This window comes from Cryptomeria japonica, chromosome 9 (genome assembly GCF_030272615.1).
Source record: "Cryptomeria japonica chromosome 9, Sugi_1.0, whole genome shotgun sequence".
In the NCBI taxonomy this organism is placed as follows: domain Eukaryota; kingdom Viridiplantae; phylum Streptophyta; class Pinopsida; order Cupressales; family Cupressaceae; genus Cryptomeria; species Cryptomeria japonica.
In genome coordinates this window covers 703,148,369-703,166,666 of record NC_081413.1, presented here as the reverse complement: position 1 = coordinate 703,166,666, position 18,298 = coordinate 703,148,369, and the positions used below count along the sequence as shown (strand labels likewise).

Below are 18,298 nucleotides of genomic sequence, written 5' to 3'. Positions count from 1 at the left end.
TCATCAAGAATATGGATACTATCATGAAGATACATATCACTATTTCAACAATCTCAATATCTCCAGTTGACCACGCAAGGCGTCCTTACAATCAATAAGAAGCTAGTGGTTTGGAACGTGAATCTCACCAAAGGTCAAGCACAACACTTAGTCCTTCAAACTTAAATACTACTTCGACTGAGAATGATTCAAGAAAGTAAACAACCATGAAGATAGCCACAAGTATTGCAATAAAACACCATAACTTCAATATTTTATTGATCTCAAAGCCAAAATGGACAACAATTGTTCAACATTCTTTCTTCACTACTCAATCTTGCTACACAATAACTTTCTCTCTAAGTTCTTCTAATCTCTATCTCTCTATCTTCTAATTTCTATCTCATGACAAAATGAAAATGAGTGAGGGCATATATATAGCATCCTCAATTACAATGAACGGCCCAGATCGAAAGAAGATCAAATGGCTGAGATTCTGACACCTAAACCCTAATTAGGGTTTGTTACAAAAAGTTCCCTTTTTAGATGAACATTATTAAATGCATAGCCAAATATTTAATTGGCACAAAAGTCGAGGAAACATAGACCAATGAGAATTAAGATGCCACATCATCCTATAACAACCTTTCTTCTAGAACCTTGTTCCCTTTCCTATGCTCTTTCTTAGCATATCCAACGAATCTAGACACGATTCCTTCAATCTCAGCAATGGGAATCTCAGGAAGATTCTTCATTCGTTCTTCCAAGTGAATGACCTGATCAAAGGCAGTGAGAAGAGCTGTTTCCCATCCACGTTCGAGTTCTTTGATCTTCTCAATCAGGAGCATGGTAGTGAACATTAGGTCTTGTTGCTCGTCTGTGATGACATTTTCCTCTTTGCAAAAGATGACTTTGATTCTTTCTTCCAACTCTTGGATGTCCACATCTGTCTCAATCTCGATTCGTCGGCCAAGGATGGTACATAATGCTTCAAACACCTTATCCTGGATTGAATGGATGACACCTTCAACTTGACTGCATTTGGTGCTGATGTCTTCAAAAAGGACCTCTTTCATCTGGAGCAGAGCTGACCACTGTAATAGGTTATGAATTCCTCCATCCATTATCTTTTCTTGTGCCAGGATCCGTCTTGGTGTTTGCCTTATTACTTGCAGGACAGGAATGATAACATCTCTAGTATGAGCGAAAGCGGCTACAGTTATCAATAGATTATGGATAATCTCAAGGACCTGGATAGCTCGATGAATTGTCTTCATCATCCTTGTTGCAAATTCAACGGCTACCGTGTGGGATTTATCAATCCAAGAACTCATAAGCTGAACCAAGCTTTTGACCCTTTCTGCTTCGCCAACTGATTCAAGAGGAAGTGCTTGCACAGGAGATACTGCTGGATCCTAACGTCTCAAGGGCTAATTGAGATGACTAAAGTAGCCTCTCCAAGCACCGACCTCTCTCTCAAGCCTCTTATTCTTTTCCACTTCTTCCTTGAGTTTGTCCTTAAGTGCTTCAAATGAATCGATTGCCTCATCCATTGCCTGTTCAGTAGTGAGTGGACCAAGCTCAAATGTTTCTACGTCATACTCATCTGCAAGAATTTCACCTTCATACTTGTCCACCACTGGTGTAGCTATTTGCAATTTCCTTGATCCTGCTTCATCTCTTATCACCTTGGACATCTTGGTGGCCTTCCTCTTTTCCGTTACTTCTTGAGAATTTCCTATAAGGCTCTCCAAATCAATTGCATTTTCTTCTTCTTCAATCACAATCACCTTTGTCAATCTCTCTTTCAACCAGTCCGGGATGGCGGATCTTGTTTCTCTAACTTGTATGTCCTTCGACAGTGGTTCATCTTCTCGGAGAGGAGATGTCACTTCATCATCATTTCCCTGATCTTCCTGTAGCTCATCAATTTGGGGAGATTGACTTGATGAATGCTGAGGTGTCTGTCCCTTGTTTGGCTTATCATTTTGCACCATGGATTCCATAGATTCATCAACCTCAGGTACCATCTTCTCTTGACCTTCAGCTTGACTTGCCTTCTTTCCATGTCGAGAAGATGTGCTTGATGGGCGATCTCAATTGGCTTCTTGCTTCTTCTTGGAAGATTCCCTCTTCTCAGGTCTTTCTTTCCTCTTTGCGCCTCTAGGATGAGAAGTGTCTTCACTCACGCTTGCTTCTCCTTCTTCTGGCCTTGCCTCCAAAGTAAAAGTCATTGGTACATTTTGCTCTCTCAACTTCTGATGTTGCACATCCACCCATATACGAGTACATGATAAAACCGGAGCCATCAAAGCTCTCAAGTCAAAAATCTCAAGCTCGCTCCAATCTATCTTCACTCTTTTATCTTCTTTGTTATAGGACGACTAGAGGTATTTGCCATTGTCCTGGGCTTGATCAGCTACTCTGTACACTTTGCATTTCCTAATGAAATCCAAAGGCAATCTGGAATGCATCTTCCTTTTAACCTCTAAATCACTTGAGAGATTCATCCAAAAGTCTTCCACCTGGAACTCATGTCCGTACTTCCTAGCAACTGTCTCATCCATATAACCATAAGGATCAAAATTCTCCCGCGGAGCAAAGAAGGTGAATGAATACAAGGCTAATTCCTTCTCTGCATCCTCCGAAGCTTGAGTATTAGGACATACCTCAACTGAGTTCCCCAATATGATAGGTACGGGAACTCCATTTCCATGCTTGTGTCTGGATACCTTTGCACAAGCTGCCAACTGTCTCATTACCTCAAGTAACACTATTCTGTCTGTCGGATATCTCATCAACATGTAGGGAGGTGAAGGACACCCATGAACTCTGATGTATGTAAACTTTTGAAACTAGATGAACCATGCACCATACCTCTTCACGAGCTCTTGTGCATCCAGAGATAGTCGATTGTGAATCCCGCCTTGCAATATCCTAGTGATGTTCATTGTGAAGGTATCATTGACTAACTTATAGTCACTTCTAGGCGGATGATGCAAATGAACATAAGAGTCACAAACTCTCACCTCTCTGAGTCCTCTTCCGATCACTCCTCTGTGAGGTAGCCCTACATACTCGAAACTCCTGATCAAGGCGTATATAATATAGGAGCTCATGTGGAACGACTTGGTAGGTCTTAGCCTTCTCAACTGCACATCTAGACTATTGCTAATAATTCTGGCCCAATGAATCATTCCTTTTCCTTGGACTATCACTTGAATGAAGAAGAACATCCACTTTTCGAAGTAGAAGGCCTAAGGAGCCCCTGTAACTCGATTGAGCAAAGTTATCAAATCTTTGTACTCCTCCTGGAAATCGATCCTATGTGGTGTGTTGGGAATCTTGTTCAAGCGAGGACGACTTTTGAGCAACCAATTCTTGTTGATGAGGTTCAAACAAGTGTCAGGATCATCTTCATACATTGACTTGGCTCCTTCTAAACTTTTGTAAATCATATATTTATGCTCTGGAAGATGGAGAGCCTCACTTATAGCCTCCTCTGAAAGGTAAGCTAAGGTGTTCCCCTCCTTGGATACGATCGATCTTGATTGTGAGTCATAATGGCGGGCACACTCGATCATCAGCTCATGACACTTGACTGCTGGAGGGAAACCTGCCGCCTTGATGATGCCACTTTCAATTATCCTCTTTGCCAATGTAGGGGACTTCTCGAAACTTCTTCACACTGAAGTTTCCCAAGTTGGTATCTCCAATATTACTCCATTTGGACACGATCCTGGTCTCCAATTCGTCGTTCTTCTGATCTTCTTTGATGAGCGTTGGACGACTAGTGGATGCTCCTGCCTTTGGAGTCGCCATCTTGACACCTCCTCTTGAGTATTAAACTCTAAGAAATGATGCAAAAATAGATGAATTTCGCTAGGCAAAGTGTAGATCAAAGCCTTCTCTTGAATGAATTGCGCCTCCTCTAGTTTGGAAAAGAATAAACTCCACCCCCTTCTAGTCTTCAACTCTTGAAAGAAATTCGCTCCAAGCAAACCAGATTTCGCACCTTCAATTAGCTCTCCAATTTTGCACTTAAGGCAATGATTGAATGATTTGAAATGTGAAAAAAACTCCTCCAATATATAGAGCGCTCACCCTTTTGCTCCCTCTAGGCCGACTTGGCAAAATGGAGGTTAAAAATAAATAAAATTCCAAAAAGGGGGGCCGACTTGGCAAAATAAATCAAAATAGTGCCTTGAGCGCTTTATATTGAATTTTAATTTAATAAAAAATTAATTTAATGCGTCCAAAATAAAAGTTCGATTTTCTAAGGCTTAAAATCAATTTATTAAATGCCAAAATGCCTTTAATTTAATGCTAATTTAATTTTGATTTTCCAAATGCCTCAAAATTAGCAATTTTGGCGATCTAATGCAAATTGGAGAATGTTAATTTTTTAAAACAAGGCTTGATTAAACTCCATGATGATTTCGCCCTGGACCCTCTCTGAGGGTCAGGAGCGAATTTTGAATTTTAGCCTTGAATACTTCGCATCTTGACTTGAAAATCTCCTGGAGGGTAAATTGACATCCAGTTAACGTGTTGCACTTCAAATTTGGCATTTTGCGTGAGGAAAAATAGGTGGAAATGTCAATTTCGCTCTGGACCCTCAGCAAGGGTCAGGAGCGATTTTCCATTTTCTAGCTAAAATCCACCTCAACTTGATTGTTGACCCTTCAATGTCACTCCCAAAATCCATTTCCTTGCACTATAGAGTTAATTCATCAACAATTTTGGAGGAAAAAATGTCCTTAAAGGCAATTTCGCCCTGGACCCTCAGCAAGGGTCGGGAGCGATTTTTGCAAATTGGGCTTAACCAATCATCATCTTTCATTAAAACTTTATTCATCATTTGGCAATGTCCTTCCTTTATCCACTCCAACCAAATTTGCCTCATTGTTGTAAGGTAAAATGAGGATTTCCAACATTTTCGCTCTGGGCCCTCTTTGAGGGTCAGGAGCAATTTTTCATTTTGTGATCAAAATCATCAAGTTTCAAAGGCAAAACATCATTCATCATGCTTTTGGAGGTCTCTTTGCCTTACCCTAACCTTGCCTTAGCACAATTTTGAAGAAAACATGCAGTTTTTGTGATTTTCGCCCTGGACCCTCAGCAAGGGTCAGGAGCGACTTTTTGGTTCTAGGCATATTCCTTCATCTTTTGGATTCCAAATTGCTTCCAAGGCATAAAACATCATCTCCTCTTCCTATCCACACAAGATTTTGTCTCAATTCCTCAAACAAAGGAGAGAATCCTAGAAAATCACTATGGGCCCTCTCTGAGGGTCAGGAGCGATTTTTGTAATTGCCTTCAAAATACTGACTCTCAACAATCTCCTTTCACTTCAAGGCATTTTAAACATTATTTAAAACCCATGCCTAACCTTGGCTTTCCTCAAACTTGGATGAAAAGTTCCTATATTAGGTTTTTCGCTCTGGGCCCTCTCTGAGGGTCAGGAGTGATTTTTTGATTTTGGGTTGATTTCCTCTTTTGTTGATCATCCAAATTATATTCAACGGGTAGAACATGCTTTCCCTCATCCCTTCCAACCATAAAAATCACTTTGATCTTGCAAGAATAGTGCATTTTTGAAAATCTCACTCTGGACCCTCTCTGAGGGTTAGGAGCGATTTTTTGCTACCTGGACCAAAATGCTTCACTTTTCATCTCGAAATTTCTTTGCTAAGGAAGATGTCGCCTTGCTTCATGCTATGAATAAGCTCTCATGTCCAAGAAAGGTCAAAAAATGTGCACACAAAGAAAATCGCTCTGGACCCTCAGCAAGGGTCAGGAGCGATTTTACCTCTCCTGGGCAAAACTTCTTCAATTCATTATCTTCAATCAAGTTTGGATACTTTAACATGCTCACTTCATCTTCCACCATGCTTTTGACATCTCAAATCGATCAAATCAGGCTAAAAATGACCTCTATAAGATTTTTCACTCTGGGCCCTCTCTGAGGGTCAGGAGCGATTTTTCTGTTTTCAACAAGGCCCTTCATCATTTAAAGTCAAAACTTCTTCAGGTGGCTGGAGAAAGTCATTTATTTTCCATTCATGATCAAAACTTGGTCTCTTTCCATTGCAAAATGAAGGAAATCAAAATCTCGCCTTGGGCCCTCTCTGAGGGTCAGGAGCGATTTTTCCCTCTTACGCCAAAAATCATCACTTTTCCTGCATTCAAAACTTCAATCGCCTTCAGTGACATTCAACCATCCTTCCAGGAGACCCTGCACAAAACACATTAGAAAAGTCAGTGACAAATATGACACAAACAATATTTTCCCCCTGGACCCTCAACAAGGGTCAGGAGCGATTTTACCCTTTTAGGCCAAACTGCTTCAAATTTAAGTCCCAAATCACTTCACAAGGCAAAGTCAGGTCATTTTCAAGGCCAGGAACTAGTTAGCAAGTCCATCAAAAACAAGAAATTGCACTTAGGATAAAATTCGCCCTGGGCCCTCAACAAGGGTCAGGAGCGATTTCTCTGTTTCAGGCATCATCTTACTTCAAAAAATGGATCAAAACTTACCCAGGCAAGAACACACAATTTCTCCTTCAAAAATGCTAACACTTAGTCAAAATTGGATTTCACCCTAAAAACCCTGATTAGACCTAACCTAGGACCTATTTGACTCCCCTGAAAGACTTACCTTATTTCAATCATCTCAATTCTTCGGGAGGACACTTAACAATTCTTCAAAATTAAACTGGACTCAGCCTGAATAACATCCAAAAGAACCCCTAAGGTTTAGCCCTAGTCCAGGATCACCACTCACTCACTCAAAACCCTAAAATAGAGAGAAGAACAAGCAGAGAGAACAAAAAAAACGAAGCGAAAAGAGGGGGTCCCCATTTTAATGGGGCGATGTGTGAAATGGTCACAACAGGGTCCTAGCGCGAATTTTAGCATTTTGGCAAGAGGTGAAGTCGGTCAGCATGAGGAAGACAATTTATTATTGCCAAAGCAAGTCGGTCTCACCCAGAAGGACACATCTCTTCATTAAGACACCTATATAAGGAGACTTGAAGCAATCATTTTGTCACCAATTCAAAGCAATCCTTTCTCCTAGAGTGAACTTGTTCAGCAGATCAGCAGTCCCCATCAACTCCACTGGCTAATTCAATCAGCAGGGCAAGGAGTCCAATTAATATCAACAATAAACCCGATTCAAGAAACATATCATCAGCGAATTTGATTACATCCATAGTGGGCCCAGTAAGTATCAACATCAAATCTGATCCACAAGCAGCGACTCTAACCATTGGTGACAGCAAAAGTCACAAAGGAGGAAGCGAATTCATCAAGAAGATAACAAATTTACTCAAAACAAGGAGTGACCTCCTCTATAGATGCACTTATTAACCTGCGGATCACATAAAATCAGAGATTATATCAAATTAAGAGATGGTACAAGTTATGTATCATGTGTGCTTAATACCCTCTTTTGCTTATTTTGCAGGAGTAACTAATGAAAAGGATGGAGAAGCGGACTAGAAGCAGCATCAAGAACACTTCAATGGCACAGAAGAAGACTCAAAATGTTACTAGGATGAAGGATTTCAAACATTTCAACAGCTACAACATAAAGCAAGCGCAAAAACAAACAGAGTAGGATACATTCTAAGTTCTCATTCTATCATGATGAAGAGATCAAAGGAGTGCGAAGGAGAAGTTATACAATCACTCCAAGGTAAACAAGTGAGGATGAAGGAAGGACTCAATTACCTCAATATATCCCATCACCACTACTTCGAGCAAGCTTGTAATGTCAAGTATCAAATCTTCCAAGTATACAAGCGAATTGAGGTGGCATCCCAGTCACCACTCACCAATCAAAGGGGTTCCAAATCAGCATGTCTAGATGCAATGTACTTGACTCACCAGTGATGGCACAAACTTCGAGGTACCTACCCTTATCATCTATTGGTCATGCCAAAGTGTTGTAAATTTCATTGGCCGAACTGAGTTTGTTGTAACAAACCCTAATTAGGGTTTTCATTGTAAAATTTCCGCCATTGATTTCAAAAGAATCTGAGCCATTGAATTGTATTGAGAGCATTATAAAAAGCTCAAGTCTCTCATTTGTAAAGGTTAATAGTTAATAGTGCTAGAATAGTTAGCTAATAGTCAATAGCGAATAGTCAATAGATAGTCATAAGAGAAAGAATAGTAATTAGAGTAGAGTAGGAGGAGAAGGTAGAAATTGTTGCCTAAGTTGTAAATGAACTCCATTTTCATTGAAGTTATGGTGAAGTGTGTTGTTTCATTACAATGTGCATGGTTGCTTGTTGGATCTTCACGTTAGATGATAAATAATTAGATTGAATGGAGGAATTTGATGAATGTATTCAAGTAGAATCCACCTAGTCCATACCACTAGCCTCTTACTGATTGTAAGCGTGCCTTGTGTGGTCAATTGGAATGATATGAGCTTAACTTCAAATCATTCTACATTCATTGCTTATGCATTAACTTGAATGGTAAATGATATTTGATGGTATTGATTTGAATATCTTTGAAATATCCTTAGAAGATTGCACTGAGCTTGTGTCAAATTGTTCAGCTTGATGGTGAGACCTCGCTCAGTAGGATTTCACCTAGTCATTCATCTATCTTCTTACATTCTAAGGCCTAGAATAGATTTTCTCAAACCCTACCTCTTTTGCTCTTTTTTATCTTCCAATTGAGTAGATAGGACCTAAGTTCCAAGAAATCAAGCATTCAGGCATTCGAATGTAAGTCCCCTTGTGATTCCAACATAATCACATCAAACCAATGAGCTTATCCACACGTAGAGACCCTACATTCATGAACCTTGGAGTCTTCTCAAGTGATCCCTAAGCTAATCTTCAGTATTTGAGAGATTTTGTTCAAGAGAGGATAAGATACTCTTGGGTATTTTATTATGTGTTCGCATGTGCATAAAAAACACATCAACAAGATCCAATTGTCATCCTTTCATGAGTTAAAGTGAGAAAGTTCATTGTTTTTCCTCTCGTTTCCAAGAAAGTAGCCCTCTAGCCAAGGAGGATGAGAAAGCCATTCTAGATTGCATAGTTTTTCTTATCACTGCAAATACAAACAATTCACCTATGAGTCCCATCTCTCTTAAAGAGATTGAAAATTTAGTTTTCCAAATGAAGGGTAAGACTTTTGGCCTAGATGGTTTCCCTATTGAATATTTTCAAGCATTTTGGAATAACTTGAAGCATGATCTTTTAAAAGTGGTTTGAGAATCTCAAGCTAACAAGCAAATGCTCAAAGCACTTAATAGGGGGCTATACAAAGGTCCATTAGATCATTGATGATATTGTTGCAGCAACTGAGGTCATTCACTCTATGTCTTGCTCCACTGAGAAAGCTATGTTTATCATGCAAGTTATGTCTAAAGCTTATGATAGGGTGAAATGGTTTCTTCTCAAGCACATTCTTTTGGCCTTTGCTTTCTACTCTAATTAGATAGAATAGGTGATGAGCCATGTGAGTTCTAACTTTTCTCTTCTTATCAATAGTATCCCTTCCTCCATTTTTGTACTTCTAGAGGATAAGGACAAGGAGATCCTTTACCCCCCTAACTTTTCATCCTCATGGTTGAAGGATTGGGCAAATTCCTTAAGAATGAAAATAGTAATGGTCGTATTCATGGATAGGCTATTGCTCCAAATATGGACCCCCAAACCCAACTTCAATATATTGATTATAGAGATACGTTGGGTGTTGCAAAGATTCAAGAAGCTATCAAGCTCTAGGAAGATTCTCGGGATCATCACCCTCCTCTCCTCTCTCCTTCCTCTACTCCAACTTTTGAGCCAAGTCTTTATGGTGGTTGGATGGTCTAAAGTAGCTAATTTCAAGAGCTCTCTTGAGGGTAAGTTCTTCGATCTATCATTGGAAAGACTCAAGTTGTTGGCCAAAAGGAAGCTCTCTCGAAGCCCAAGCTTCAATTCTTGTTGATTAGTCATGTTGTTTTCTTGAGGATGTGGATCTTCTTGGATGGCGCTATAATCCTAAGGGAAATTATTCAGTGATCCTTGGATACTCATCTCTTGAAACGAAAAATGGTGGGAACAAGGATTTTCCTTGGTGGGGCAAAATTTGCAATGAAGTCAACTAGCCTAAGTGCAACTTCTTCATGCAGATTTTGTGTCACGGTAAACGTTTCACTTGGGATAATATCAAAAAGCATAGATTTCAAGACCCCTTGAAATGTGTTCTATGCAATTTTGAGGAAAAGTCTTCTACTCGCCTTTTCTTCCAATTTTTTTTTGCTTTTGGTAAGTAGAGACAATGGTAACAAATCTAGAACCACCACATTACCCATGCTACTTTCTTGTTTGATTTTTGGGCTAGCATGAGTCAACCACCTTATTCAACTATTTCTCAAGGTGACCTAGGAGCTTGGTCCCAATTTCCTCCTCAAATGGATTTGGCAAATGGCCATAAATTCTATTTAAAGACCATTGGTGCTAAGAGTTCTATTGATGGCCTGCCTCCCTTTGATCTTCATCTTTCAGATCGCTTTGAGCTTCACCCTAAAGGTGTCTCTTGCTTTTCTCACCCTATCCTACGAGCTTGTCGAATAATTAATGTCCGATAAATTGTCTCCCCCTTCTAATTTACCTAAAATTAACATTGATGCTTTTTCTCGGGGTAATACAAGAGTTGCGAGGGGTTGGACAGGTTGGTTAGGTTCAAGATGTATCTGTTCATGTTTCTTCTTTGTTGCTTTGGGAGTCAATACTAATAATTAGATGGAGGCTTCGGCTATTCTATTGGCCCTAGAAAAAGCTTGTGGGTTGGAATGGGAAAAAGTTATTTGTGAAACAAACTCCTTATCGTGGCTTCTCTTCTAACTCGAGAAGATCTTTGAGTCCTCCTGGCAGTTGGCAATTTTAGTTGAAATGATTATTTGGCCTGCTCCTCAATTTGAAGTTGTTTCCTTTGTTCACATCCCCTCATGAATGGAACTCGGTTGTGGATTATCTTGCTAAGTGGGCTACTGAGGAAAAATCATAACTGAAAAGTCTCTGAGTGGGAGTCTCTTTCTCCAAATGAAACCTCACAGCTCCTTCTCGTCAAAAATAATAAATCCTGATTTTCACTCCTCTTCTCTGTTGAGTATCAAGTCTGGTGATTGTCAATCTCCTTGCAGCTTTCTTTTTCCAGTCTTCCTGCTGGTGATATGGTCTTTCTTGGCTTATATGGCATGCCCAATACCCTGTCCTTTCCAGTCATGCTGATAAGAAGCTCCCCATCGGTCAGGACTGTGCATATTTGATGGGTTCCTTGCATTTCTCTTGAAGATACACTTTGGCAAAACCCATCTGGATTTTTATTTCTTCTCGCTTTGTTTATGGCTCTGACCATATGAAAATCATTGTTTCTGTAACAAAATTTGAAGTTCTTTTTAAAACAATTTTCTTTTTGCCAAAAATAAAAAAACAATTGAACAGTTAACTAATTTTTTTGAAGTGAAAAAAAATTTAGTAGATCAAACTCATAAGAATGCTAGATTTCTGCCACATTGCTTGTACAAAAACTAAAATTGCCCATAACTAGGAATCAACTAATGTTCGATGAATGTCCTCAGAATTTTTTGGATGACGATTCTGCTGGACCTTGATGCTTGTTGCAGATTGCAGGTGGCGCATGTGCATTCTTAAGTATTGCTTTATGTGCTTGGAGAACCTGTCTTGATGTTATATCAAGTGGTGACTGATATTGTTACTCAGATTTTTGCAGATCTGGGTTCCTTAACCTAGGTGGCTAAAGTTATATGTATATCGTCAGCTTAAGTCAAGAATAACTTTAACATTACTAGCTAAATCCAAATGAAATTATACATTTATTCCTAACAGCAAAACCCCAATGAAATTTAGAATTAGAATCTAGACAATACCAAATCAATTTTCTCACATATCACCATTATAATATAAATTCAGATGAAATAATCTAAAAATAGCTAATAAACACAAATGAAAAAAGTTACATAACAATAAAGCCAAGTTGCCAATAATGGTATAATGTGATGGTTCTTGTCACCAAGGTTCAAACCTCTACTGGGATATTATTGCTGAGTGTTCTTATTGGGGATGAGCTCTCCCATTTGTGATCTCATCAGTTCATAGCTCCAGTTAAAAGCATCTATCACAAATTTCTTCTTTTTCTTTTTTTTTTAATAAAAAACTGAATATTTTGTAGTATATTATTATTATAATCCAAACCCAGATGAAATTATTTAAAACAGATGAACCCAAATGACAAATATTCAAAAATTAGAATTTTCAGCAAAACGAAAAAAAAAATCACTCATGCACAAATGAAAATCCAATCCATTGATTAAATTCCAGCTATCAAACGCACACAAATGAAAACAATTGAAAGGAAAGCATTACATCAGCTACACCTAAGTTTTGCAGTAGGAGCTGAACCGAAATGAAATCGTCATTGCTAAATCCCACCGATGTACCATTGTAAGATGTCTGACTCATAATCCATAATCCAAAACCCAAATGAACTCGTCGACAAAGAGTTGAATTTTCCAGAGTAAATAGATATTGTAATCTTAACCCAAATAGAATAATCTAAAAACAGTTACCCAGATGGAAACCATACAAAATCTATATTTGTCCGGAAACCCAAATAACATTTTTCCAAAAGACTATCAACTAAATGAAAAATAAAGCTTTCCTCAGTTATATACTCCTATATTTTCTTCTGATACAAAAATAAATCCAACTAAACACAGATAAACCTGAATGACAATTATTTTGTATCTAGCTAATCAGATAAACACAAATGAAAAATTAAAACAATGTGATTACAGTCAGCTGAATATATGCAAAAAGAAAATCCGGCATATTTATTAAAATCATCTGTCATGACAAAGATACCCGAACTAGAATAAAATCCAACTGAAAAGTACTACACTAAATGACAACTATTATTTGTAGTTTATAAAGCTGATCAAATGCACACAATCAAAAACGTAAGATTACAAACAGGTAAATCCAAATTATGTTTTCGACAAAATCATAATAAATAGTTTAACCGGAATGAAAATTACCACCACCAAACAAACCAAACTGAATATTTCAAAGGACATTATAATTGTGATCATATAAAATTGTATAGAAACAGCTAAACCAAATGACAACTATTCAAAAATTTCAATTGTCAACTAAAACAAATAGAAATGTTTCGTATCTACAATCACAAGCTAAAATTTTGCGTACCTTGCCATTATAAACCTTAACATAAATGAAACTATCTAAAAACAGCTAAACTCAAATGAGCACTATTTCAAATGTACGAATGTCAACCATGTCTATATTTTCTTAGTGGAATTTTTTTTTAATTTAGAGAGATAGAAATTGTGTTATATTTGCAAATAACCTAGTTGTTAAACCATTTTTAATTTATACCAGAGCTATAATTACTTCACAGTTTTTGCAGACTCGGTTACAAGCTAATTGGGTGAGTTTGGATCATTGGGGCAGTGCTATATGCACTGTTGCTCGTTGGAGCAATAATAAATGTACTGTTACACATTGCAGTGATAGCTCTCAGCGGCATTCTCAAAGCTATGTTAGTTGGTCTCCTCCTCTACAGGCTGATCGTTGCTCCTCTTCATTTTCTCAACGAAGTGTGTTGTGTTGACTCCCCTGTTAGTCAGGGCAAGTTTACTTGCTTGGCAATCACTGGAATATTTTCTTCATTAAGTTCCTCTTGTTCAAGCAGAGTGACTACAAGGAATATACCAGCACAAAGAGTAGGGCGCCTATTTCAGATGACCAAGGTTTACCAAATGGGGAATGGAGATCCATATGACTGGAATCTGCATCCTGCTTCTGGCTTTACTCTCTTGCTGCTGAGTTTTAATAACTCGGTCTTAAAAACTTTGTCACTTGTTAAGTACCAGTTTCTTTTTCTGAATTACATGATGCTTGACTTTTCCTAAACTTATCCTAGTATGCGTGAGTTTGAACTTTGAAGCCTGATTCTATTCCACCCCTGTTTTTTAATTGATTTCTATACATTATTTATTTAATAATATATAATAAAAGTATCTCATTAAAAAAATTAAAACTACAATAACCACAATCAGTTGAAACCCAAATAGCTTCATGTTACCAACTAAATCGAAAAGCAACGATGGGAAATAACATAACAAAAAGCTAATACCCAAGTGAAAAATAATAAAGAAGTTCCAATTTACAACCCCCGCCTAAACACAGCTGAAGCTTCAAAAGTGTAACTGATAAAAAACCGTAGTTGCGAGCTAAACGCGGACGAAAAATGTTTGAAAATAATAGCCACCAGTCAAACCCACCTGGATTTTTCAAGTTATTATATTATTGAGAATCTTAAACGAGGCATCTAAAAACAGCTAAACCATAACGAGAACTATTCAAAGATTTAAAAAAAGTTAATCAGTTATCTGGGGTGAAAATCCAACCCATTGATAAGCTTCTTCTACAGAGTGACGGGACTAGCCGATCAGACTCATGATTTGGCAGGCTCAAGAGCAGCATTGCTTCTCCAGATTTAAAAGACCACTCATTTGCCAATGAACGCCGAATATTTTACTCTAAATTTAAAGTGAATCCACGTCCAAAAGGCGGAACAGAGGTCCCTCTTCAGTTATTTAATTTGATTTCATTATTTTTCTATTAGCCTCTCTCAAGAAGAAGTTTAACACTTGTTTTGACGTAGAAGATGGTAAAAATGCAACGAAAATTTTGAAGACAGATGATCTTACTTGTAAGCATAAGCCCAACCCAAAAAGCCAAACCAGGTTCTTCTGTCAGGTACTTACTTTCATTAATGTTTTAAACCGCCATCATCTAAAGCCGGTAAAACTTTTCGTTGCATTCTTACCATTGCGAGCTAAGTCCTCGGAATGAAATTTTGGATTAGAAGTCAATCCTAAAAAGGAAAAATACTCGAATCTGACATCTACGAGCTAACCCCGCCTGAATGATTCAACGCAAATCACTAATATGATCTGAACCCAGATGAAATCGTTTAAAACGAGCCCAACCCAAATGACAACTTTCCCAAAATCGTAATTAACATCAGAATTATGTGGGAAACGGATATGGAATTCTCCCGTTATTTCAACGATCAGCGAAAACCCAAACTAGGTAAAACAAAAGAACACTTTTGATCATCTAAATTCAACTGATAATCCAAGCCATCGATTAACTTCAGCAATCACAAAACGAAAAATTTGATCAATTGAACAACGAATACAATTTGCTACCCTCAAATGGTGAAAACGGCTAAACCCAAAGACCAACTATTCCCGTACTAGCTAATCAAATGCACACGAATGAAAATATAAATAGAAAATAAATGTGATTACAGTCACTGAAACCCAATCAGCTCAATCCAAACGAGATTATCGATAAATAAATAGCTATAGCCGAATCAAAAACAATCCAAAAGTACGATTATCAGCTAAACCCACGTGAACATTTGAAAATACATTACAATTCTGATCTAAACCCAAATGCAATTAAGTGAAAACAGCTACACCCAAATGACAACCTTTCAGAAATTCCAATTCTCAGTCAGACCCAGATAAAATTATCCAGCAACAACATCTATCAGTAAAGAAACACAAAAACACCAACTTTGATTAGCTAAATCCAGCCGATTAACCAATTTTAACTATCAAATGCACCCAGGGGAACTAAAACACATACTTTTCCAAAAAACAAAGGATTAGCACAAAATCCCATACCCTCAAGGCTGCTCTCGGGCTGCAAATTCCAATCAGAAACAGGATCGATCCTCTGCATTGCAGAATTTGCTCCATAATATTCCATCCAATCAACTCACATCAATTCATCCAAACTAAAGAAGAATGCTCAAGCAAATTTGAACTCTCCAAAACCTTCTGGAAGCTCATCGGTGTCGATCGATCGATTGATGCATCAATCGTTCGATCGATTCACTAATTGTATGTTATAAAAAACACAAAGAATATTAAAACGTAATGATTTTATCGTTGTTTGGCAAAATTCTGTTCAAAACCCCCGCAATTGAATTGTCCTTGCTCTCACACAGCAAAAACAAATTATTTATTGTTTTTTTTCCTCTCTGGCCTTAAAATACCGCTATAGTATTTATTCCCGTATAAACTTCTGACACGTAATAGTAAAAAGCCGCCAATGCGGACCCGCTTGAGGCGGAAGCGGGTCCTCGAAACAGCTCTGGTTTTCGGTACGGTCGCCAATTGCTGACAGACAGCTGTCCTTCTAGTGCTTTGTCGGTATGCATCGATATATCGACGGCTCAGGATGGCTCGGCCCCAAGATCGACGGCTACTGAGGTTTTAGTGGGACCCTCAACGTTTGGCAGACGTTATGAGAGGGTGTTGTGGAGTGAATTCTGCGGACGCATTTCGAGGTTTTTTTGTTTTTTATTTTATTTTCAAGTTGCATTCTTCTTTGCCTTCAACAATTTTTGGGAAAAGACGGGGAATGGATGGATGGAGGAAGGAATTTTAATGGTAATTTGAAGGATTGAACAATTTAAAGAATTAGAGGAAGATACCGTTTCAATAATGGTGTTGTTTTTGTGCATTCAATTTTTCGGTCACTAATTTTAAAGAAATCAAAAAAATAATAACTAAAATTCTCTTAATAAATTTTATATGTACTAATAGCCACTCACTTTGCTCCATAATTGGCTCATTTGTGCATGGGGCATTTGTGTACAACTATTGGGTCATGCATCTTTAAGTAGGTATCGGACGACACTTTGAAATGTGTACTTTTTTACCCTTGTGTACATAATGGATCCCACAATGTGTTCTTTTAGGACCTATGGGTGCATGAAGTTATCTATAACAACTACTAGTATGCTTCGCCTAGCACTTGCACCAAAAAAAGGTGCAAGGATTATGCTGATAGTTAAATATACTATGAATAACATGTTCGAAATATATGTTCTTACTTCAAGAATTTAGGCTAAGTATTAAAAAATACAATATCTTTTTTACTTCTAAATAAACCACTTAGGGGAAGAGCACCAGTAGCCGTCATAGCTAACTTCGCGCACCTACAGATCTTAAACGGTACATCGGATTTCAATTTATTTTTTTGGGTGTCTTTGTATGCGACTTAACTGCTTAAAGCTATTGATCAAACTTCTGGGTAGTAACGATCTAATCTCTACGGGTCGTTATGCATCGAAAGGTCAAAAAGTGGTCATTTCGAAGTGATGACTAATACTTGACCTCTTTTGCGCCAATACCCGCACACTAAAAGACCAATACCTGTTATTTAAATACCGAATACACAATATAGCTATCACATTTTTTAGACTAAAAAAAAACTTTTTATAACAAGTTATGAATTTTTAAAAACCAAGTTTGCATATAATAATGTTTTAAATGGGTGGTCGAATAAATCATTGACCACCCATTTCCACCTTCCAACGGACCAAAAATGGTCCCACGTGGCACTAGTTACCGCTAACTATGTTGCCCTAAAAACTAAGGGAAAATGTGGAATTTCGCACATTTCCCTTTCTCTCGTTGTGCTCTCTTCACCTGTCGTCGACGCTCTGCGGCTGCTTCGGCTTTGCAACGGCTTGCTTCGGTTCGAGGTAACCGTCGCAACTCTTCCTTCATGCTTTTTGGATGTCCAATGATGGTTTACCTCCTTCGTAGCTGCATTATGCTTTGTCTATTGATGATTTCTTTATATGTGGGTTAGGGTTTCATTTCAATGCTCTGTTACAGTTTAATAATGTCATAATCATCACAGAGAATGACAAAAAAAAGATTATATCTTCCTTTTCTTCGGCAACCCTTCATTATTTATCATTTTTTTTTATGGGTGCGCTGTTAAATGGTTTCTCTCTGTTGATAATGCCAAAATATTTACAGAGAATGCAAAAAAAGTTGATTATTGTTCATATTTATTCGAAACCCTTTCATTATTTATGATTTCATTTTATGGGTTGTATGTCTGTTTATAATGGCAATATAATTATAGAGTGCAAAAAAAATTATTATTGCTCATAAATATTCGAAACCCCTTCATTATTTATCATTTTCGTTTATGGGTGCGTTGTTAAATGGTTTCTCTCTATTGATAATGCCAAAATAATTACAAAGAATGCAAAAAAAGTTGATTATTGTTCATATTTATTTGAAATCTTTTCATTATTTATGATTTAATTTTATGGGTGCGTTGTTAAATTGTGTCTCTCTATTTATCATGCCAATATAATTATAGAGAATGCAAAATTGATTATTGTTCATAATTATTTGAAACCCCTTCATTATTTA

At 37.7% G+C, this 18,298-nt stretch overlaps 1 protein-coding gene across 4 annotated transcripts in view; it reads right to left on the bottom strand.

The window, feature by feature from the left end:
• The window catches only part of LOC131073922 (zinc finger CCCH domain-containing protein ZFN-like), a 45,231-nt gene extending 29,104 nt beyond the window's left edge, over positions 1-16,127 (bottom strand). For 3 of the 4 annotated variants that reach the window (XM_058010437.2, XM_058010438.2, XM_058010440.2), the window contains exon 1: positions 15,740-16,086. In XM_058010437.2, coding sequence (XP_057866420.2) covers positions 15,740-15,824 — 85 coding nt within the window. In that variant the 5' untranslated portion in view covers positions 15,825-16,086. Of the gene's footprint in view, positions 1-15,739 lie in introns of all 4 variants that reach the window. The other variant, XM_058010439.2, reaches the window with a different exon arrangement.
• Positions 16,128-18,298: the final 2,171 nt, after the last annotated feature.